This window comes from Ursus americanus, chromosome 25, assembly GCF_024610735.1.
Source record: "Ursus americanus isolate L20-20 chromosome 25, mUrsAme1.1.p, whole genome shotgun sequence".
NCBI lineage: Eukaryota > Metazoa > Chordata > Mammalia > Carnivora > Ursidae > Ursus > Ursus americanus.
In genome coordinates, this window is record NC_142151.1 from 25,669,134 (window position 1) to 25,692,817 (window position 23,684).

The 23,684-nt window shown below is 39.1% G+C and overlaps 1 protein-coding gene across 2 annotated transcripts in view; it reads right to left on the bottom strand.

Moving 5' to 3' along the window:
* The window catches only part of ITPR2 (inositol 1,4,5-trisphosphate receptor type 2), a 477,037-nt gene that overhangs the window by 346,151 nt on the left and 107,202 nt on the right, over positions 1–23,684 (bottom strand). For both annotated transcript variants that reach the window (XM_045811874.2, XM_087855710.1), the window contains one exon: positions 10,324–10,368. In XM_045811874.2, the coding sequence (XP_045667830.1) occupies positions 10,324–10,368 (45 nt within the window). The remainder of the gene's footprint in view (positions 1–10,323; positions 10,369–23,684) is intronic.

Sequence of the window (23,684 nt, forward strand, 5' to 3'; positions counted from 1 at the left end):
ATAAATTCAAGAGTCAACATGGCAGTGTCTCAGAGTTCCTGACTAACTCCCAGAACATAATCGGGACATTAACCTGGAGAGAAGAGGAATCAACAGCAATATTCCTATTCAGTTCATCGGCTTATCCCATTAAATCCAAATACATACTATAATGGCATCTAAAGTGAAATAAAATGGGATCTTCACAAGCAAAAGCCTTCATGATGATGCAAAACTCAGTGAATCTTTCTAAAATACCCCATTTTAAGCTGACAACCACTCAAGATTGGTAATTATATATTTTTACTTGAACAAAGTCTCAATCCCTGTGGGAGAATATGATGTACAAGAAACCAAAAGGTGATACAACAAATGTAATATAAGATTGGTAATTACATACATAAATATAATTACTTACACATAATTTATTGAAAGAAATGAGGTTTTAAAATGAGAGGAGAGAGAGAGAGAAAGAGAGTGTCGCTGTACCATCACAAGAAGTTGAATGAAAGTAGGGAAGAGAAAGGGTGTTTGAAAGGCAGATGAAAGCAGTCCATTGCCAACGACAAACAGTTGTTTAATGGCCACTATAACAATGAGATATTACACCCAATCATTCCAAAACATTCACTTGAAGTCCCATCCCAAGATTGTGAATACCATTTCCTTTGTGGTGTCATTCTGATGTCTTCTGAAAATGGTGTGCAAATTGGTAGCACCATTGAACTGTAAATGCTCAGAGGAACCCCCAGCGTTCCTAATCAGGAGCAAGACTGTTAGCTGCTAAATCCCACATAGCCCAGAAGCACCTGGTAGCTCCTGTCATCTTTGACTTATACGTCTTCTGCAGAGACCAAAATTCAGAGTTAAATGAAAGCAGGGATCTGGAAAACTCTTCCCAGGTAGTTTGATCTCCATAACAGTTGTTTCTAATCACTAAGTATAAACTACACTTATTGATCAGAAAAAAAGCACACTTAGACTTACTGTACATTATAAGGGAATACAGAGATATAGGGAAAAAATGCAGAAACAATAAGCAAACCATATTTTTGAATTTACACAAAGTTTTTCATGATACCAAAGCCATTGTTGTTCTCACTAATCTTACAACAAAAATTTAAAAGAGAGTAAAATGAATATTATCATTTCCTTCAAACAAAGAAATGACTGCAGTTACTTACAGTTGATGAAGGATGTGGAAAGGGGAAGAGAGGGAAAATGGAGAGAAAAAGTAAGAAGGAGGGGGAAAGAAGGAGGAGAAGGGAGCAGTGGGTTGTGGTAGTGAATGCTCAACCCCAAATCCAACTAGCCGCACCTCAGTTCAAGTGAACCAAAGCCAGGGGCTTGGCCTGAGCCCTCGAACACTCACTGAATCACTCCTCAAAGGGTGGGCAAGAAATCACAGCTAAGAACCTTCCTTAGGCCTTCTGAAAAAATTCTCATGGGTCATGAGACACATATTCACAGTGATCTGCATTGAGGGCATGGAAGTCTGAATTGAAGACAAACTCCGTGAGGGACAAAAACACCCACATATCCTGAGAAAAGAAAATCCAAATGTCTTTAAATAACCCAATAAGAGTAGCCTGGCCAGAAAAATGATTCGGGGGAGAAGGCTGCTCAAGTAACATAAAGCTTAGGCTCCTGAATCTTGAGATTGGGAAGGGTCTTTAAAGATCATCTGTGAGCTAAGCGTTCTTCCCAAATAAATTTCTGACAGTAGCTACTCAAGTGAAATTCTATCACTTGGAATTTATTATTCTGGGTCTCGAAAACATTTTGGTTTAATTTTAGTTATTCCTTATTGAAATTTGCAGAGCCCTCGTACAGTTCTGTTTATTTCCTGCATTTCAACTCTCAAAATGGATTAGAAGGAAGATCCTCAAGGAAGAGAAATAGTCGGAATGGAAAGGTGGAAACCGGGCAAAGGAAAGGGAAATGAATGTGATACTCTAGAAGAAAAACAGGAGTACACAAGAGAAAAACAACACCAAGGGTACCCCTGAAAGAAGCACCGAAGAAATTGGTTTTCAGTGCTCTGTGAAAGACACTATCAAGAGAATGAAAAGACAAGCCACAAACTAGGAGAAAATATTTGCAGAAATACATATCTAATAAAGGACTGTTACCCAAAATATACAAAGAACTCTCAAACTTCAGCATTAATAAAATAAATTCCCCAGTTTAAAAATGGGTGAAAGACCTGAACAGACACCTCACCAAAAAAGACATACAGATGACGAATAAACATATGAAAAGGTGCTCAGCATTATATGTCATTAGGGAGTTGCAAATGAAATAATGAGATGCCACTCACAACAATGAGATAACCACACACACAGACACACAGACACACACACACTCACCTATTAGAATGAACAAATCCAAAACACTGAGGACTCCAAATGCTAACAAGGACGTGGAGCAACAGAAACTCACTCATTGCTGGTGGGAATGCAAAACGGTACAGCTACATTGGAAGACTGTTCGCTGGCTTCCCACAAAACAAAACATACTCTGTACCATATGATCCAGCAATCATGCTCCTTAGTATTTACCAAAATATGCACACAAAAACTTGCAAATGGATGTCTACAGCAGCTCTACCTGTCATTGCCAAAACATGGAAGGAACCAAGATGTCCTGCAGTAGGCAAATGGATAAATGAACTGTGGGACATCCAGACAATGGAATATTATTCAGTGCTAAAAAGAAATGAGCTACCAAGCCACAAAGACATGTCAGAACTTTAAATGTGTATTGCCAAGTGAAAGAAGCCAGTCTGAAAAGGCTAACTACTGTATGTTTCCAACCATATGACATTCCAAAAAAGGCAAAACTATGAAGACAATAAAAGGATCAATGGTTGCCAGGGAGTAGGGGAGAAAGGAATGAAAAGACAGAGCACACAGGATTTTTAGAACAGTGAGACTATTGTGTATGATATTATAATAATGGAGACATGTAAAATGGTGGCTACTTTTATCAAAACTCAGAGAATGTACAATGCTAAGAATGAACCCCCTAATGTAAACTATAGACTTCGGGTGGTAATAATATGTTAAAGTAGGTTAATCAGTGTAACAAATGTACCATTCTAGTGCCAAATGTTGATACAGGGGAGGCTGTGCTCATGTGGTGGCAGGGATATATGGAAACGTGTACTTTCCACTGAATTTTGCTATGAACCTAAAACTTCCCTAAAAAACAGTGTCTGTTAAAAAAAAAAAAAACAACAGGATGAGAGAAAATATTTGTAAGTCGTATACCTGATAAGGGGATTATATCCAGAATATATAAAGAACACTTACTACTCAGTAATAAAGATAACCCAATTAAAAATTAAGCAAAAGATTTGAATAGACATTTCTCCATAGAAGATATTCAAATGGCAAATAAACACATGCAAAGATGATCAACATCATTACTAATTAGTAAAATGCACTAGGATGGCTATAACCAAAGAGACAGACAATAACAAGTATTAGTGAGAATGCAGAGAAATTGTAACAGTCATATATGGCTGGGGGAACATATAATGGTGGGGCCAGTTAGGAAGAGATTGGCAGTTTATCAGAATGTTAAACATATGACCAACAATTCTAAGTCTAGGTACCTATCTGAGAAAAATGAAAATATATTTCTACACCAAAACTTGTCCATGAATGTTCACAGCAGCATTTATAAAAGCCAAGATGTGGACACAATCCAAATGTCCATCAAATAACGAATGGATAAACAAAATGGGGTATATGCACACAATGGAATAGTATTTGGTCATAAAAAAGGAATGAAGTATAGATACATGCTAGAGCATGCATGAACTTTGAAAACATTATGCTAAGTGAAGGAGGCCATATATTCTATGAGCCCATATATGAAATGTCCAGAATAGGCAAATCCATAGAGTAGATTCATGGCTGCCAGGGCCTGGGGGAGGGGAGGATAGGGGAGTGACTGCTAATGGATTTAGGCTTTCTTCTACAGGAGAGAAGAATGTTGTAGAATTTGATAGTGGCTATAATTTTCAAGCTCTGCAACTGCATTAAAAACCATTGAGTTATATATTTTAAATAGGAGAATTTTATGGTATGTGAATTATATCTCAATAAAGTTATGGAAGGAAGAAAGGGAGGGAGGGAGGGAATGGGGAAGGGGAGGGGAAAGGACAGGGAGGGAAAAGGAACAAGGAAGGGAAGGGGGAGAAAAGAGGGAGGGAGGAAGGAAAGAAAGAAATGGAAGGAACGAATGAATTAATTAATGAACGAACAAACTAATTCCAAAGTATGCTGTTTCATTGATGTCTGCCATGTAGCTCGACATGAAAATTCAGGAGTTATACTAAGATATGGATGCAAAGAAGCATTTTCCCTGGAACGTAATGGTGACACAAGAACCACACCTCTGCCTGACTGCTAATAGCTGAAGCCAAGGAAGCCTCAGGAGTGCTACAGCGTCCTCTTACACGGGCCTGGGAGAATACCATTTGCAACAAGGAATTCCCTCTCAGTGGTAAAAATGGTGGTGACATCTGATATTGAAAATGATAATGACTATGATGAAGAAGAAAACCAAGAGAGAAGGAAGGAGGTTTAAGAAGAGGAAGTGATAATTCTAAAAGAAAGAGGAGGAAGTTTGCTTGAGTTATAATCCTTGTAAGATGAAAACTTGAGGAGAAACAGACCAGGAGATTACAGTCACAAAGAAATACCGTAAAAAAGCTGGTTTTTAGATTCTATGATGCTACTGCAGCCAAGAGAAAGAAACACCAAAATAACGAATGTTAATCAATACATGTGAGAGAAGATTGCCTCATAACGTAGGAACACAGAAATAATGGACAAGGTCAGTTAATTGTAGCAATAACCCAAAGGATTTTTCAAATAGGTAGGCAAAGGGATTTGAGAACAAGTGGCTTCAGTGGATTATTAGAAAGGCACAAATAAAATTCGACTTCAATTAAGGAAAATAAAATTTAATCAATTATATTGAACCATGTTTGAAGAAAGGCTTTATTAACAGAAAATGAACATGTAGCCTAAATAAATGAGATTCGGTAAACAAGATTTGACAGTTTCTTTCATCACTGCTAGTGCAGATGCAAAAAATTAATATTCTGGTCTTTTTGGAGGAATACCATATCCCTAAAAAGAATATGTGTCATCTAATTTCCTGAGCCTCCTGCACACCAATCTTCTAATTATAACTCAGTTTTTGCTATAGATTTTCCTTCAAGGAAAATGCACTAACTGACCCAACAATTTAGAGTTACTTAGCAATTGAAAGTTGGCATTGCGGTTTATACATCAGTCACTTGTGAGTTCATTTAGTACAAGTCAATCCTACCGTATATCCTCTCCTTTTGAAATGCTCATAAAATAAATTTTCAAGACTTACAAAAAGAAAGCAGATTCAGGTTCCTAGATTGTCCTCCTACCCCACCCCCTTTGGTAATACGTGGGTTCCCAAAAAGAGTAGTCAGGAACCTCTCTATTTTGACACTCTTATAATGAACAATAACATCTTTTTCCAAACAGAAAAACCTCACTTATTAGGGCTAATTAAAAGAGGTCACTCTGAATTACTCATACTATTTAAGACCTGTGGTTTAATTTTAATTACATAGGAGGAGTGGAATGTACCACCACACCCCTAAATAATTTGCTTAGGTCCCCGGGGGGGGGGGGGGGGGGCTTTAATTCCATTTATAAACAGTGTAAAAATTATTTATGGGTGAAAAGAATTTCTAACATCTTTTGCAGTTTTTTAAAGCAGTGCTATACATTTTGCTTTTAATCCTCATACTCTGTTAATTTGCTTAACAAACTCTCCTTCATAAGCAGCTCCACAGTAAATTTCAAGACAGCCCCTCAAAATCTGTAAACAATAGAACACGAATGATGAGTTATAAATATACAATTTTTTAAATGCATGGATCAAGCTTCAATCTATAAGAAAAATCAGTATTATGTTCCTATAATATGAAGGCAGTTCTGTTCAAAATTGTGTGCCTGTGGCTTTTGTTTATAAACCCATGACTTTTTTTAAGTAAGAAACAAGGGACGAAAACACCAGTTCCCCACAGAGAATTACAGAAGCAAAATGCCCTCCCTTCTTGCATCATGAAAATACATTTAAGGTACAACAGAGCTTAAACAGGTGTTAGATTTAATATCAGCTAGCTATCCAAAACCCTGCATTTAGGGAATGCAGAGCCTCAGAATGCTAACCTCGTCCACTGGGCTCTTATAAAACTGGCATTTTCACTTGGAAGGGAAGGCACACAGCCTCTCGGGTTATACAAATCAAAAATCCCCTTATGAAAAAACAGCCGCATCCGCGAATGGCTCTCCTGGCTTCCCCTGGCTTCTCCCGCCCGTCCTGGGGCTTGCCAGTAGAGGCACAACCGTGAGCCTCCTGTAACACCTTCTCTGTTGACTCATTTGTGAGTCATCGAATTTTTAGCAGAGACATCACGTTGCAATTCTGTTGTTAGGAGCCAGAGACATTCTGTAAGAAAGAATGTATGCATTTTCAGGGCTGCTGCAGACCTGCGTGTGGCCACAGCCAAGGCAGCATAATGATGTGCAGGCATCTGTGTTTTTGGTCAGACCCTCCTGGGCTCTCACTGCTGACTTTATGTAACAGACATAACCCTGCCATTTAAAGCTGCAGACACTTCTCTCGCCCCGCTCCTTAAGAACCTGTTACTCTTAAACTCATTCCTACTATGACCCTTTTTCCGTGCTTTTCCTTATCACTTACCACTGATGAATATAGAGTTTAAACTCAAGGAACTTTGGGAGTCTTCGCTCATAATCTAGTCCCCTCACCTCCCCCCCCAAAAAAAGTCTATAAAATAGAATTTTCCAATACGTTTCAGCCACGTATCATGGTTCCTGGAACACTGCTATTTACGTATGTCTCTGCACAAAGACTGGTGGTTCTCAATGGGCAGAGAGTTTGGACCCCAGAGGGGGTATCTGGCGATTTTCAGACGCATTTTTAGTTGTCACACTGGGGGCAGGGAGGGCCACAACTGGCATCTCGTGAGCAGAGTCCATGAATCTGCTAGACATCTTACAGTGCAAAGGACAGCCCCCCACAACAAAGAATTCTCTGGGCCAATATATCAGTATTGCTGAGGTCAAGAATCCCCAGCATAGACAAAGACACTCCCTTGAAAAATCAGATCACATTCTGCATCAATATGGTAATGTGAAAATGGGTGGTGTTATTCCAAAAAAAAAAAAAAAAAATCCCCTTCAAAGAGCCATTTGAAAAGATGCAGCCTTTCAAGGAGAAGAAACTAATGACTGTCAGGTTCCCAGCTGGGCTTGACACAGTTCCAATGTTTACAGGGTCCCTGTGGATGCTGTACATTTATAAGATTGGAAATAATAGGCTCCTTTGTAGAATAAATACAGCAATTTGGGTCTTAATGGGAGCTCTGACACACACCGCCTCATTTCAGTGGCACCATGCATTAACCTTTGAGACTTCAAAAATGGAAAGCCACATTTTGATAAAGGTTTCTAAATTACAGGAAAAATATTAACTGGATATTAAGTAGACAACATAAGGGAAAATTTGGAAAGAAAAATAATTAGCATGGTCACAGTGAACTCCGTGTTACTGGAACCCAGATCTGAGGTGAGATAGCATTCTGTTTGGGGAAATTGATTTCATTTTTCACAGGCTAAGCTCTAACTGCTCCTTTGTTTTCTTTTTTAGACAGAAACGTAATTATTGCTAGGTGGCAAATGGTCTATAAAATGAGAAGCCATATCGTTAGCTTTACTGTTCCATCTTTTCAGTTTTATTTACTTTCAAGCCAGGGATTAAGGATAGAAAAAGAAAATGAAATCAAATGTCTCCAGTTGGACCTCTCCCTGAGACGGCAGCTGAGATCCAGCCGTAGACTTCGACGGCAAAGCAGACCCACCGGTGTTATACGCAATTACGGTGCTGCTGGTAACAACTGCCTCACAGAACAGTGCTCTTTCTCACCTTTAGAGGTGAATGAAGAACTTGTATTTCAGAACATGAAGGAAAAAAGTCTATGAAGTCTAACTAAAAGCTCAACAGACACAAACAGTAAACTTCATGGATTCATTCCCTATATTCGCTGTGCTGCTTCATAAACCTTCCTACTCTCTCTCTCCCACTCCACTCCGCCCAGAAGCACGGGCAGCATCACCACACAGCACGTAGCTGAAAGGAGATAAGCAAAGAGATGTAATTCAATTGCACAATTTGAAGCTTTGCAGTGATGCCCTTCTAATAGAAACGACATATGTTTTTAGCCTAGTAACATCTTTTATGCCAAAAGTTTCCCTTTATCTGATGGACTGTTAACCTCATGGCATATAGGTGACGTACGCAGGGCAAACATCCTCAGCCCATCACTCGGGCAGGGAACGGAGTCTCAAGAAGGCTATCTGACATGTCCAGGGCCACACAAGTCAATGGTGGTGCGAGAAGCAGAACTCCCCTGGTTCTACACAATGCTGAAGTCACGTAGAATATCATTAAAAAAGGACGTGAGAAAGAGAAAAAGCAACCCCTGACATTCGACGGTTGGCCTGGTATGATCAGGCAGGCTCAGTGTGCCCAGGGGCACCCCGATGCTGGTGGACAGGCGAGTGTCCCCCTGTGAACATGGACGATTTCACAGAACATCGACATCAGACACAGCCGCTCCGTGGCAAGAACAGATCAGGACAAAACAACGCCACTCCCTAATCATGTCTGAACACCGATAAAATGTGAATGTTGTCCAACCCATAAAAACCACTTAAGATCCCACTCCCATAAAAGGAGTGCTGCTTCTTTAGGACTTACAACCTTACAGCCTCAGCCTGACTCTCATCTGCCCTCCCCCTAGATAAAATGCATTAAGATACTTCCTCTTCCTGACAACATTCCCATCTACAGTAATCCCCCTTTCTTAAATCCTCCCCAAAAATCATCTTATATGAGCCCAAATCCTACCATAGGTTCTTTCTAACACCCTCTGAGAGGCCCCACAGTTCCTGGGGGTGTAAATGCAACAGGCAATTAACTCCACTTGTTCAAGAACAGGGGCGTTCCTGGTGGTCTTTGGCTAGAGACCATTGACCAGCTTATAGCAAGAACCACAGACTCAGATTTTAAACAAGGTTATGGATGGCATTTTTCTAAATCCCAGGAAAATAAGAACCCAACAATCCTGGGCTAGCTGTTTGAAAACCAAGAAGAGAAGAGTCCACACAGGGAGATAAAACGGAATTAGAAACGACTGATTCAACCGATCTAAGAAGGCTCCTTCTGTGTTTAGGGACATTTTGACACAAATTAAAGTTTTGAGCCAATGACTTGATACTTCAGCTTTATTTCTATTGTAAACCTGATAGAGAGAGAAAGCAGTCAAACAGGACTGACTCAGGTCCAGAAATTCTGATTTGATTCACTTCCCCCATATCAATACCCTCATAAAACATAAAGCTGAGAGCCAATGCAAAGACAGTGGTCATTTCAATTAAATAGTCCAACCCTTTCCGCCAAAGGGTAGAATTTTGAATGATGCAGTAATAATTCTTAGCAATTCCAAAAGAGACTGCTAAATTCCTAAGAAAATTAAATTATAGACTGTTTCTATTTTACACCAAAATATCTAGCTAAATTGCTAAAACATATAGAGATATATAGATACGTATACAAACCCAGCCCTTCAACCAGGTTTTGTCTGTATCACATCAAATATCCTCAATTTTGGAATTTTCTATTAAATTAAGTCATGCTGTTGTCATACAGTCCTCTTGTTTACAAACGATGATGAAAGAGCAGACTGAATAATAAAGATCTTAATGAAAACTGGCTTTAAAATAAGATTGAGATTTTCTGAGAAGCATGCTTTAGAATATCAGAAAAATCAGTCATACAGTTGTTTGATGCCTCAATTTCTCCCCATAAATAGAACCCAAATTATTTTCAGTCGGAAAGGATTGTCCCATATCTTTTAATATCATACCATAATTCAATTTCTCCTTCCTAACTTCTATGCACTTCTGAAAACTAAACCAAGACCCACCATATCTCCCAGATGCCCACTGCCTTCAGTGCTCTATCATAAATGGCCTCCAAGTTGCTAGAAATCTCCCTAAATACCCATTACAGGACATCTTTTTATAATGTCAGCCATATCACGTTTTACTTTTTATCTCGGATCCATAGCCTCTAGTCAGAGAATCTCTCTCAGAATCCCTAGTCTTCAAATTTTCTATTAACTTCTCAATTTGTTCATATAAAATATAAACAATATATTTGGAATTTGTTGGGGAAAAAAACAATTCCACTCACCACGTTTTTTCCTTCATTTTGAGCATCTCGATAATCAGGATTAAGCTAAAAAACAAAAAAATAGTTTTGAATCTCTCCATAAAGCACATTAACAAGACCAATGGTCTTTAATCCAGTTCACTATTGTACCCTCAACTAAATTCAATATAAAAAAAAAAACCTAAGAAAGAAACCATTACCAACTATTGCAATTTAAAACGTTACCTTCAAACTCTGGTTGCAGGACACATGAGCTAGAATGCCATATTTATGGCTTTTGTTTATATTAGAACAGCTGACATCTTTGAACGAGTGAGAGCTGACAATCTCACATCCAGAGGAAGCCTTCAAGAGAATTCATCATTTTGCCCACCACAAAATCTACCATAAACCAATAACTCAATTTTTTAAATTAGACCAAAGGAAAGTCTTTGTAACAATGAGTCAAAGTCATGCTCCACATGCTATATACACAAGAAAAGAAAAATCAAGCAAAAGAAGAGCTAGCTAGCAGATATATATATCGGATATGAGGGTTAGTGCATGAGTGTTATGGGGTTTGGGGTCATTCCAACAAAGATGGATGAGTTCTGGATATGCTGAGTGTTGGCCCATGCATTTCCAGCTGCTCGAATCCATACCTCCCAACTCCTACCTGACAACAGTCCCAAAAGGACGTCTGCGTTGTACTGAAATAACTAGCTTATAATTTGTAAAACAAGAGACTTATAAGGTGTCTCTCTCTCAATAATGAGTTGTTCACTTGATTTTAACCATTTTAATATGAATCAGTCGGTGTCTATAATATGTAACCCCAGGCATTAAAGTCACCAATTTAAAATGTAAGGTCAAGAGTCTCTCAGAACAACACTTGTCTCGTAGTTCTGAGGAATGTCCTCTCACTTTATTACTAAATATCAATGAAGGCGCTGAAAAGGATCAAAAGCAAAACAGAACAAAACAAAAAAGTCTGAATCTCATTGAAAACTAAGACTGAGAAACAACCTAAACCCAAATCTACCATGAACTGTCGGTCTTCACAGAGCAGCTGGTGCTGGGGGAGAAGCAGACATGTCTTCGGTTTTTCTCTCCCGGCATACCTCCACCTCACTTCAAGCTAACAGCCTGGGGAACTCAGTTAAGATACTTGCTGTGGCCGCCACTGTTTGTCCATTCACTCAGAGACCCCGAGTGTTTGCCCACCAAAAACCCACACAGAAGTGTGTACCGCTGAGGAGCCCTGAACCCTGTCTCCCCAGGACTCCCATCCACTGTCCCGCTAGCTACCTCTGTCTTCTTATGACCACAGAGATGTGACAAAGCTCAGAAAACAAATGGGCAGAGTCAAGGGGGCAGATGACAGCAGAGGGCTTTCCGAGAAGCATGGCCTGGAGAAAGAGAAGACCAAGAACAGTGGCTTTGTGTGTGGGAATCAGACTGCCTCACATAGTAGAAATAGCAAAGGGGTAGGAGAGAGAAGCAAGTGCCACAGAGCCCAGCTGGGCGGAGTCGCCATCTGCTGGACCTGGGACCTACGCTTGGCAGTGTGTCCTTCAGTGGGCCCTAGGGCTGACGACTGAGAAAAAGGATCAAGAATTTTAAAAAATAGGGGCGCCTGAGTGGCTCAGTCGTTAGGGTCTGCCTTTGGCTCAGGGCGTGATCCCGGCGGTCTGGAATGGAGCCTGCTTCTTCCTCTCCCACTCCCCCTGCTTGTGTTCCCTCTCTCGCTGGCTGTCTCTCTCTCTGTGTCAAATAAATAAATAAAATCTTTAAAAACAAAAAAAACAAAAAAAGAACTTTAAAAAATAGAACAAAATGACCATCCACTCAACCCATCTGGTTCTGCACAGAGCCCACTTGTCTGCGGATAGTAAGGAAGGAAGGAAAGAAAAAACAACAGGGACTGATTAAAAATATTGATATATATATTCCGAGTCTTTCTGAATATTTTCTATGGTATGATGCAAAATCGACTTTCAGGAAATGGTTTAGCATATTCAAGAAAGTGTAAGTCAACATTTCCTCTATGTAAAGGCAACAGAATAAAATGAACAGCTGAAAAAATAATACAAAAATAATTACATAAATAATAATACACAAATACAAAGAATTATAAAAAGAAGTTAAGGAGGGTTTCACTAAGAATGAAAACACGAATACAAAATCAAACTCCATGTTGGCAGCAAGCACATCTGATGCTGCAAGAAATGAGCGATGCTATGCATAGAACAAATTGGACAGCCGTCTCTCAGTACAGAGGAGAGGTATAAAGAAATAAAAATTAGGAAAAAGCAAATAGTCATGGAGGACCGGAGAAAGGCCTATCAATTATCGGAGGACGAGTGTACTGCAAAGGAAGAGAAAATTAGTGGAATTCAAGCGACGATCAAAGATAATACATTGCTCAGCTAAAGAACTGGGTATGCACAGGTTACCATACCCCAGGAAAACCAACTAAGACAGACTGACACAATCATTGGAGGACAATGAGTAGGGGAGACAAAATGAAAAACAATGACAGGGACATAAAATAGAGCCAGAAATTAGGTTTAGACAAAAATGCTTACCATGTAACAGGAGAATGGATAAATAAAATGCGGCATAACCAAACAATGGAGTACCACTCAGTAATATACATGATGAAATACTGACACAGCAACAAGGCTGGACCTTGAAAATATACACAACAGAATACTGTTCCGCTATCAAAAAGAAGGAAATCCTGTCATTGGCCACAATATGGATGGACCTTGACAACGCTGTGCTGACTGGAATAAGTCAGAGAAAGACAAAACCTGTAAGATCTCACTTACCCGTGGAATCTAAAACGAACTGAGCGCATAGCTACAGAGAACAGACTGGTGGGTTGCCAGAGGTGGGAGATGGGGCATGAGTGCAATGGGTAAAGGTGGTCAAAAGGTACAAATTCCAGTTATAAGAAAATATGTCCTGAGGATATAATGCCCAGCATGGCGATTATTAGTTAACAATACCGTACTGCATGTTTGAATGTTGCCAAGTGAATAAACCTTAGAAGTTCTCATCCGGTAATTACATGTGGTGATGGATGTTATCTAGACTTAACTGTGGCAATTATTTCACAATATAGACACACACCAAATCATTATGTTGTACATCTAAACTAATAAAAGGTTATATGTCAATTATATATTAGTATTTTAAAATATTATAAGTGGAGGAGATAATGCCAAGTGAAATAAGTCAAGCAGAGAAAGACAACTATCATATGATTCCTCTCATCTATGGAACATAAGAACTAGGAAGATCGGTAGGAGAAGAAAGGGATAAAGAAAGGGGGGGTAATCAGAAGGGGGAATGAAACATGAGAGACTATGGACTCTGAGAAACAAACTGAGGGCCTCAGAGGGGAGGTGGGTGGGGGAATGGGATAGGCTGGTGTAAGGAGGGCACATATTGCATGGTGCACTGGGTGTTACACGCAACTAATGAATCATCGAGCCTTATATCAGAAACCGGGGATGTACTGTATGGTGACTAACATAATATAATAAAAAATCATTTAAAAAATAATAAAGTGTAAAATTTAAAAATAAATAAATAAATAAATAAATAAATAAAATTGAAAAAAAATATTATAAGTGGAAGAAGGCATATACTGTATGACTCCATTTACACAAATTCTGAGGTCAGATAAAACTAAACTGCGGTTAAACAAATCAGAAATTGGAGGTACAAGGAAGGAGAGGGGAGTGGATAGAAAGCAGAGCCCAGCCCAAGAGTCACATGAGAGGAGTCTCTCAGGTTTTAAAACTGACTAACAATGGGAGGCAGAGGAGGGGGGCAAGAAAAGGGGAATCCAGTTACAAGTTGCTCTTAGTGCTAGGCCAGCAACTGGGGAGATCTGAGGCAGAACTTTCTTTTTCTTTGGAGATATGTATCTCAGCCTCCTTAAATTCCCTTGAATTATAAATAAAAGAATTAATTCCACAACAGGATTATTCTTGCTTTTGGAATCCAAGAGTGAAAGGTAGAAAGCAAAACAGATAGGGAATTAATTGGCCTCCTGTGTACTGATTAAACACAAAAAGACACACTTTTCCTTGGTAGTAATGACAGGTCCAGCACAGTGCCCGGGAGGGGTTTATCCAGCTATTTTAGTCCAGCATTGCTGTTTTGCATTTTTAAGTTTGTTTTCAATTTGAAGAATTCAGATTTTTTTTCAAGTTAAAAAAATAGCCATACTAAAATTATAGCTAAATTATTTCCAAAAGATATGCAGCATGTTTAGCCACGGACCATATACCTTACGGTCAAAGCGTTCATTCAATAAGCATTAGAGTAGTTGGTCACAGACACTGTGAAGGGAATTCATGCTGGAAACCATGATGCATCCTAACTAAAATGTGTAAATGAACAGGAATTAACATACCTAGGTCAAATACAAAATCATGTATGCCCTCTGAAATGTAAGCTATATTCCATCCCAAAGACAACGCTACTTTCTGAAATTTTATCTTCACATACTTCACCCACGTGGGGTCACCCATTTCAATCCCTAAGTTCAATCCCTAAGGGAAGTCTAGGAAATGGACTCCAGGCTCTACCCTGGGAAGAGCTCATGGGTATGAGCTTTAGGAAAGGTCACCAAACCTTGGAACTCAGGGTCCTCATCTGTTAAACGAGAAAAGTTTATGACCAAAGCCTAATCATACTAATTATAGGTCATTAAATTTTATATATTCATGTCTTTGGCAACAATACTAAAGATGGTGCTATCAGTTAGATTTGGCCTCATCTTGTGTCTCTTCAGCTGTAATGTGTTTTTTTAATAATTAATATGGAGTTATTGCTTTAGTAAATTCATTAAAGTGATAATAATTATGAGGAGAAAGAGGAGGAAGAGGAGGGGAAGAAGGAGGGAGAGGAGAAGCCACCAAATATATCTATGCCTATATAAATTCACCAATATTAACTGAAGACCAAATAACTATATGCTTTAATGTATGTTTTAATTACACTGCTGCTTTCCTTCTCTGAATATAGTAAGAGCGGTAATTATTAAAGTAATTAGACTAAGGATGAACCAAAAATATATTATTTCTAAAGAAGGGGAAAAAAGACATGGTCATGTAAAAATTCCTGAATCTTTTAGGACTTTAAAAGAAATATTTCTTTATGTTAAAAAATAAATTATAAATCTGGCATTAGAGAGAGAGAGATCTTTTTTTTTTCTTTTCTAATATGCTCTTCAATCATTTATTCAATAAACATTAATAGAACATCTATAATGGGCAAAGCATTGTGGCATAGGGTATTTTGGCAAAGATGAAGATAATATGGTCCCTGACCATGAGACCTTACAATCTAGGAGGGAAAATAAGACATAAATATAGTTAGTTGTAATACAAAATAGAGTGTGACAAGAGATACAAGACAAGAATGAATAATTTATAAATAATATAGGTCAGAGGAAGGAGGGATCTGTGGTGGGCAAATTTATTCGAGAATTATTCATGGAGGAGCGTCTGGGTGGCTCAGTCAGTTAAGCGTCTGCCTTTGGTTCAGGTAATGATCTCAGGGTCCTGGCATCGAGCCCCAGGTCAGGCTCCCTGGTCAGCAGGGAGCTTGCTTCTCCTTCTCCCTGTGCCCCTCCACCCCCGCTCGTGCTCTCTCTCTCTCTAATAAATAAATAAAACCTTTAAAAAAAAAAAGAATTATTCATGGAGAAGGTAGCATCTGAGATAAGCCTTGAAGGATGGGTAGAATCATAACTGGCAGAGAAAGAAAGGAGTGGGGAAGACAGGCAGTGCATGGGAAGTGAATGCGACATACATAAGAAAATGAGACTTGTTCAGAGAAGACCCATAAACATCATTTGTGGAATACTTTTTATATGCTTTTAAAAGTTAATTCATTTCCCCTTACAATTATCCTATTAGAAGGAATTCTTTCCTTAAAAAAAAAAGGTTTATTTATTTGTTTTAGAGAAAGAGCAGGCACAGGGCGGGGGAGAGAGGTAGAGGAAGAGAGAGAATCTCAAGCCAACTCCCCTGGTGAGCTTGGAGTGCGGGGCTCCACTCGGGGCTCGATCTCACAACCCTGAGATCATGACCTGAGCCAAAATCCAAGTTGGACGCTTTACCAACTGAGCCACCCAGGCACCCCCTATTAAGAGGGATTCTTCTATTAGGAGGGATTCTTCACCCCACTTTACAGATGAGGCCCTTGGGGCACATCAAGTGAAGGCTTCTGTGCAAAGTCACACCTCTGGTGAGTGGAGGGTCACTCGGAAGCACCAATCTAATAATTCCAAAGCTATATCCTTTAGCTAGGATACCATGTTACTTCCTTCCTGCCTCCATAAAGAGGAGGGGTGGGATCCAAGGTGCATCCAAGCCAGCCCAGACCAACGGGACTTTTAAACCATAGGCTCATGGGTTTATATCTTCAGAAAGATTTTGAGTATCAGTAGGGAAGCGTTTGCAAAAACACTACATTAAAAATCCCCAACTGGCCATGGAAAGTAGGAGATGGAGACAGGGGTTGAAAGAGGCAAAGTAACCAAGCGTGGTGGTTTTAGTAAAAGGTAGCAGAGCCCTGACAAAAACAATCATGCCAAATGTAAAGGAAAAAGCAGACACGGAAGATGTTACTGAGACAGAGTCAGTAGAACTGGAATGTGTAAATGGAGACAGAAAAATATGTTTGTCACAACACTCAATTTTTTTAACACTGCACTAAGAAAATGCACTGTTTGATGGGGAAACAATTCAATCTTAGATATAGGTATATAGGTATTAAGTTTCAATGGCAGTGGAATATCTGAGATCAAATCCCCGGCCCACTGCACGCACGGGAGTGAGTAATAGGGAGATTTTGAAGAGCAAAGACCCAGTACCAACCCTTGAAGGGAGTTCTCATTAGAATGGCCAAAGAGGGCTAGGAAGGAGTCAAGTAGAGAATGTCACAAGTCAGAATAGAGAAGTGGCAGAGAAAGAGAGAGGGACAGAGAAATATCATAAACACGTAGGCAGTGAAAACCATGACTGTACCGCAATCAAATGAAAGATAACTGCAACTTTCCACCTAACACAATAGCAAGAAACAGAACCCTTCTAAGTCCACAATATATGCTCATTTTCTTAAAACCAAAATGTTAGTTTTTTACGAGGAAGTGTGTTTTGATCAATTTTTATGATACATAACATTAAAATCATCGCTTGTATATTTTTAAATAATCATATATGTATATGTTCTTTTTTCCAATGCCTGGCATTTAAGAGACAACCTATTATTCTGACTGACAGGTCTAGAAAAGAAAAGAAGGGCAAAAATCACCTTTATTAAATGCTTATATGTGCCAGGCACAATTTATATTTTGATATACAGCATTTACACGTATATGTGGAGGGCCTGGTATATATATTCTCCCATTGCATTTATTTATATATATGTATACAGAGATATTTAAAACTATAACCCTAATATTCATAAGATTCTACGCTGATGTACAGGTTCTTGAGTACTAAGTTTTTGACTAACTAATTAAACCCAGTCTGTTGCACAGTTAGGTTCTTGAGTACTAAGTTTTTAACTAACTAATTAAACCCAGTCTGTTACACAGTTAGGAAATAAGTGTTTACTGCCATCTGGTGGAAGTCCGGCATATCTACAAACAAATAAGCTAGTTGTCTTTGAAAGGACAATGATGAAATCTTTAACAAATGACATTATTTGCTACTCGATCTTGTTCTGGAAAGGATCCTTATGTCTTTAATAACATCCAAAGAAAGAAAATGTAGAAGCCGCAGATCAGGGGCACGTGGGTGGCGCAGTCGATAAGCATCTGCCTTCGGCTCAGGGCGTGATCCCAGCGTTCTGGGATCGAGCCCCACATCAGGCTCCTCCACTGGGAGCCTGCTTCTTCCTCTCCCACTCCCCCTGCTTGTGTTCCCTCTCTCGCTGGCTGTCTCTCTATGTCAAATTAATAAATAAAAAAAAATCTTAAAAAAGAAAACTTTGTGAGACAAATGTGTATTTTGGGGCGCCTGGGTGGCACAGCGGTTAAGCGTCTGCCTTTGGCTCAGGGCATGATCCCGGCATTATGGGATCGAGCCCCACATCAGGCTCCTCCACTATGAGCCTGCTTCTTCCTCTCCCACTCCCCCTGCTTGTGTTCCCTCTCTCGCTGGCTGTCTCTATCTCTGTCGAATAAATAAATAAAATCTTTAAAAAAAAAAAAAAAAAAGAAGCCGCAGATCAGAAATTGTGATACTTGATTTATAATTGCTCCATGACTATGGAGGAACGGTTTACTGAGACTCCCATATTATCCCATTCAAAATATAATAAAATTACTTTCTCCCCCATAGATGTGGGTGGGAGCTCTCCGCACCGATAAGGTGCTACAAGTCAAAGACCCAGGGCAAATGGCAATCAGTATGCTTACAACCGCGCTGTGTGTTCAATGCAAAATACATGGCTGTTTATGTTGCTTCCCCTCATGTTACCTTCTTTCTTGTGCGGCCCGCAGAAACTGACATCGCAGGAAGGCAGCCTAACAATACGGTACTGTAAATGTTCTGGGACGCATTATCCGACAAAGCCACAAACGGCTTCATTCTCTAATTCACAATTAAATACTTTATTCCACGTTTTGTCCGTGAGTTTCTAGCATTGTGTATTTCTCAAAAATAAATTTTGAACTCCCTGACACAAAATAGCACCATATTTATGGTGCTATTCTTAAATAGCTTGCAGTTTATGTGCTTTGTCTCTATAATTAGACTCCGAGGCTTCAGCATGTGAAATGGTCTAATTTCCTTTGGAGAGTGTCCCCTTCGTTGCTACACAAGCAATAGCCTCATTACAGTTTTCTCAAAAACTTGGCCTCCCTGTAAGTACTGGTTAAAATAGAATATCAGGTGTAGGAAGTATACATATAAGTACAATTTTGAGGGTCTTTTTTTTTCCATTTGTGCTTAGATTTAAGATTGCAGCCCTTTAAACTCACTGTGACATTTAACGTGGTCATCTATGGATATTAATAATTTAAACGTTACACAAAATCGTTTATCTCAGATGTGTATGCATGCTGGAAATAACTGCAAAGGAGATGTCCCAGGGACATCTTCTCCTCTACACTGCAAACTCCCAAAGGACAAGGACAAAGTGTTAATCGCTTCAGTTTTCTTCATAGTATCAAAATAGTTGCCTCCACCCGGTACGCAGTCAATAAACAATTGCGTAACGTTGGTGTGACATTGGTCAGGGTTCCTCAATACCAGCACTACTGGCATTCGGGGCCAGATAATTCTTCGTTGTAGTGGCTGTCCTGTGCATGGATGTTTGGCTGCATCCCTGGCCTCTACCCACTAGATGCCAGCAGCTCCCTCTCCCCAGTTCTGACAATAAAAATGCCTCCAGACATTGTCAAATAGCCCCTGGGTGACAGGATCACCCGAGGCTGAGAACCACTGGTATAGATGAAGCAACGCAAGTCTGGCATTGAACCCAAAGACTGTCATTACCTTGTTTTTGAACTTTGGGCAAAGTAAATCACCTCTCTGAACCTGGGTTTCCTTTTCTGTAAAGTGAAATGATTGGATTTACAGCCTCAGTCTCTTTCTCTGATTCATCCATTACATTATCTAGTATTTACTGGATATAAATTCCATGTACAAGGTATCCAGTGGTGAGCCCCTAAATTTCCCACCCCCCTTCAGTCATCTGGCTTACAAAAAAATACCACTGCTGGATAAAAATTGTAATCATAATAACAGTACAAGTAGTGAGAGTAATAATAAACACCACTCCATATTTTTTTGTCCCCTTCTCAATGGAAGTGAGGGGACTTAATAGTTACTGAATATATTTTATGTGCAAGGTGCTGAACACTCCGTATCTTCCTTAATTCCAAAATAACCCCATGTAATATATACTATCATCTTTTTTACACACAAGGGAACTGAGGTTCAGAGAGGTTAAATATGTGCTTTAATTCACATAGATTGTGCGTCATATACATGGGATTTTTTTTCCCCACTACAATAGGCTCTCTTTGCCACACTGCCCAATATAAACACCATATACTCAAAGGCAATTCAAGAATTACATAACCCAATTTACCAGAAATGCCTCAAGCACATTAAAGTAATATTTCAAATTATCAATATGTGTGTTGAGAATGGAAAGGCTGAGGGAAAAGAGCAACACACGGCCAGATCCTGCTCCCCTGGCTGGAACTTCCCTTTAATGCAAAAACAGCTCTGTTCTCATCCTATTTTTTTAAATATACCTTTAAAACCCTATCTAACAGGACTGTTGTCCCTTTATTACTGTCCCTCCTCCTTCACAGCCCTGATATGAAAAATCAGTCCACCCCAACTTCCGCTTCCTGGCTTCCTTGTCATTCCTCCACCCCCTGGATTCTGGTTTCCACTAAAAATGCTCTCAATCACAAATGACTGTGTTCTTGCCAAATGCTGTAAATACATTTTGTTCCTGACCTTTTCGGTAGCACTCTCTCCTTTCTGAAACTCTATCCTCCTTGCTTGACATTTGTGATTCAACCTGCCTTACCCATCCACCAAGCAGCGCCTCCTCTGGCCTCCTCACCGTTCCCTGTATCCCCCACACCTTAGTGCTTCCCCATAAGCACGGCACTATTCCTACTGCTGTAATACACTTATCTCACTGCACTGAGAGCTCCTCAAGGGCAGAAATTAGATTTTCTAGAAACATCACTGGTTTCTACCAAATGTTTACAAACAGCTATCCAGCCTCAGCCTCTAAGGTAACTACTTCAAACTTCATTCCTTTTACTAATTAGATCAAATCCAAACCTTTCAATCAAAATCTTCAAGCAAAGGGATCTGTCACTCAATAAATTCCTTTTCTAACTCCCTTCCTTAAGCCAGGCCTCCCTTTTTCCATTGTCTGCATATGATTTGGACATTCCACAGCCCTGTCCATGTCTCCTTGGCAATTTCTACAATGATCGTCCTTTCGTTTCTCTACCAATCTGTGTCTATGCCTTTCTTGGAGAACCAGGGAAAAGTTCACCCCAAGCAAGAACGTTCTTTGGCTAATTTCATGCTGACCTAACTTGACCTACACACATAAGCAGCCTGACATGCTTCTGCCCACTGACCATCCTGTGGCCATTTATTATAGACTGTCTTCCAAACTAGGATGTCAGTCTTTGAGGGCAGAGACTTACTCCTCTGTTTCCTTCTCTACCTGCAGCATTCTCTACCATGCTGAGCATTTATCAGTCATTTAAAAAGCATATATTAAAGATGGTATGAAATCTTAAAGAGGATGTCTGTTGCTGCTATGAATTCTAAAATTATTCCCAACTCTTGCATTTTCAACATCCTATGGTGTGTGTCTTATTTTTTTAAGAAGTATCTAAATATTAAAGATAAAATTTAAAAAGTAAAATAAAAGCCATGGAGCCTTTTCTCTCCTATGAATAAGGGTTTAATACAAGAAAATGAATAAGGCTAGGAAGTTACAAATCCAAATGTTGGGAATGATTTGAAATTAAAGACCTAGGCATTTTTAAAAAGCAAAATAATAAAAGTATAAATATTGTTTTTTAACTGCTGCCAGAGGCTAATTTCCACCTGTTTGGAATTGGAACTAGAAGTCAATTTTTTTATCAAGTGACAATGACATTTACAACAACTATGACTTTGCCACACCTGTAGATACTTTCACACCAGTAGGACACACACATCCTGAGATGTGTCTATACCAGGATCTTACCTGACCTTAGCTGACAAATGAAATATAAAACCCTAACCTATGGATGCCAGTATTTTGAGGCTAAGATTTCTCTTTTGATGGCAGAATACTACACAGAGGCACCCATTCTATTTTACTAGTTAAAATCAGTAGAAAATAAATTCCTAGCTTTCAATATTCAGAGATGTATTTAATGCTTAATTCTCCTTCTTTCACCTTGCCATAAAAAAAGGTTATCTCAAGTATTAAAGGTCAGGGAAGAGATCCTCCAAGCACACTAGACTCTTTAATGGACAAAACAGCATCTGGCATTTAAAGTCATATTCTCTAAAGACAGAATAAAGAGTCTTTCAAAGTCTTTTCAAGGAATGAACTGCTTTCTATTTCTCAACTTTTAATAAATTCCTTTATATATTGAGGTCTTAGATCTGCATTAAAGTTAATAAACAATTTAATTCTCAATAATTTAGTCATTTGAATGTATCAATGATACAAGTTGTTGTTTTTTTTTTTTTAAGATTTTATTTATTTATTTGACAGAGAGAAAGACAGCCAGCGAGAGAGAGAACACAAGCAGGGGGAGTGGGAGAGGAAGAAGCAGTCTCCCAGAGGAGGAGTCCTATGCAGGGCTTGATCCCAGGGATCCGGGATCACACCCTGAGCCGAAGGCAGACACTTAACGACTGAGCCACCCAGGCGCCCCTCAATGATACAAGTTTTAATTGCAGAAATTAACTAAGAAAACTAATAATGTATAATCATGTCATTTTTCTATAGAATGTCAATAGTTAAAACAGCCACAGATTGAAGTAACTTAAGGAAGAGTCACTAACATAAAATCCAAGATCCAATATAAGATAATTTCTTATCTCCTTTAGGACATCTAATTCTTATTTTAGACAAGACTCTCTACCTTACTGCTTAATTTTGCATCAAAGTGTTATTTTTCAAAAAAGTTACTTCAAAACATTCATGGTGTAAACAGCCCACAAATTGCAAAGCTGTTATTTCATTTATTTGAAAAGATTCATAAATAATAAGTCAGATAGTTATAAAAGTAGAGTCATCTCTATTTCTCATAATAAACTTCACCATGCCAACATCACTTACTAGATGCTTACCATGAGCCACACGTCATGCCAAGGACTTTACCTCATTTAATTCTCTTAATACTCTTATTGTATAAGTGTTGCGATTATCCCCATTTTCCAGAGGAAGAAATTGGAGTTTAGAGAGATTAATTTGCCCAAACATGGCTCCAAATGCCACTCAGATACAAATCCCAAAATCTTCCCATTCTCTAAGCTTACAGAAGCCTGAAAAGCTTCTTTTTATTCATTCATTCATTCAAAAAACATTCATCAAATCCTTTCTAAGTACCAGGCACTGCCCTAGATACTGGGGACACAGGGGTGATGTAAAGAAAACAAAAACAAAAAGAATCCCTGCCTTCAGAGAGCATACATTCTGACAGAGAATGCTGAGAAAATAAAATGTGCAATAAGTCAGATAGCAGTAAATACTATGAAGACAATTACCGCAGATTAATAGGATGTAGAGGGTAATGGTGTTGACTTATGATTTAGATAGGGATCAGCATGCTTACAGAAACTTCCTGTTTCCCACACCTTTTTCTCATCACTTCTGTA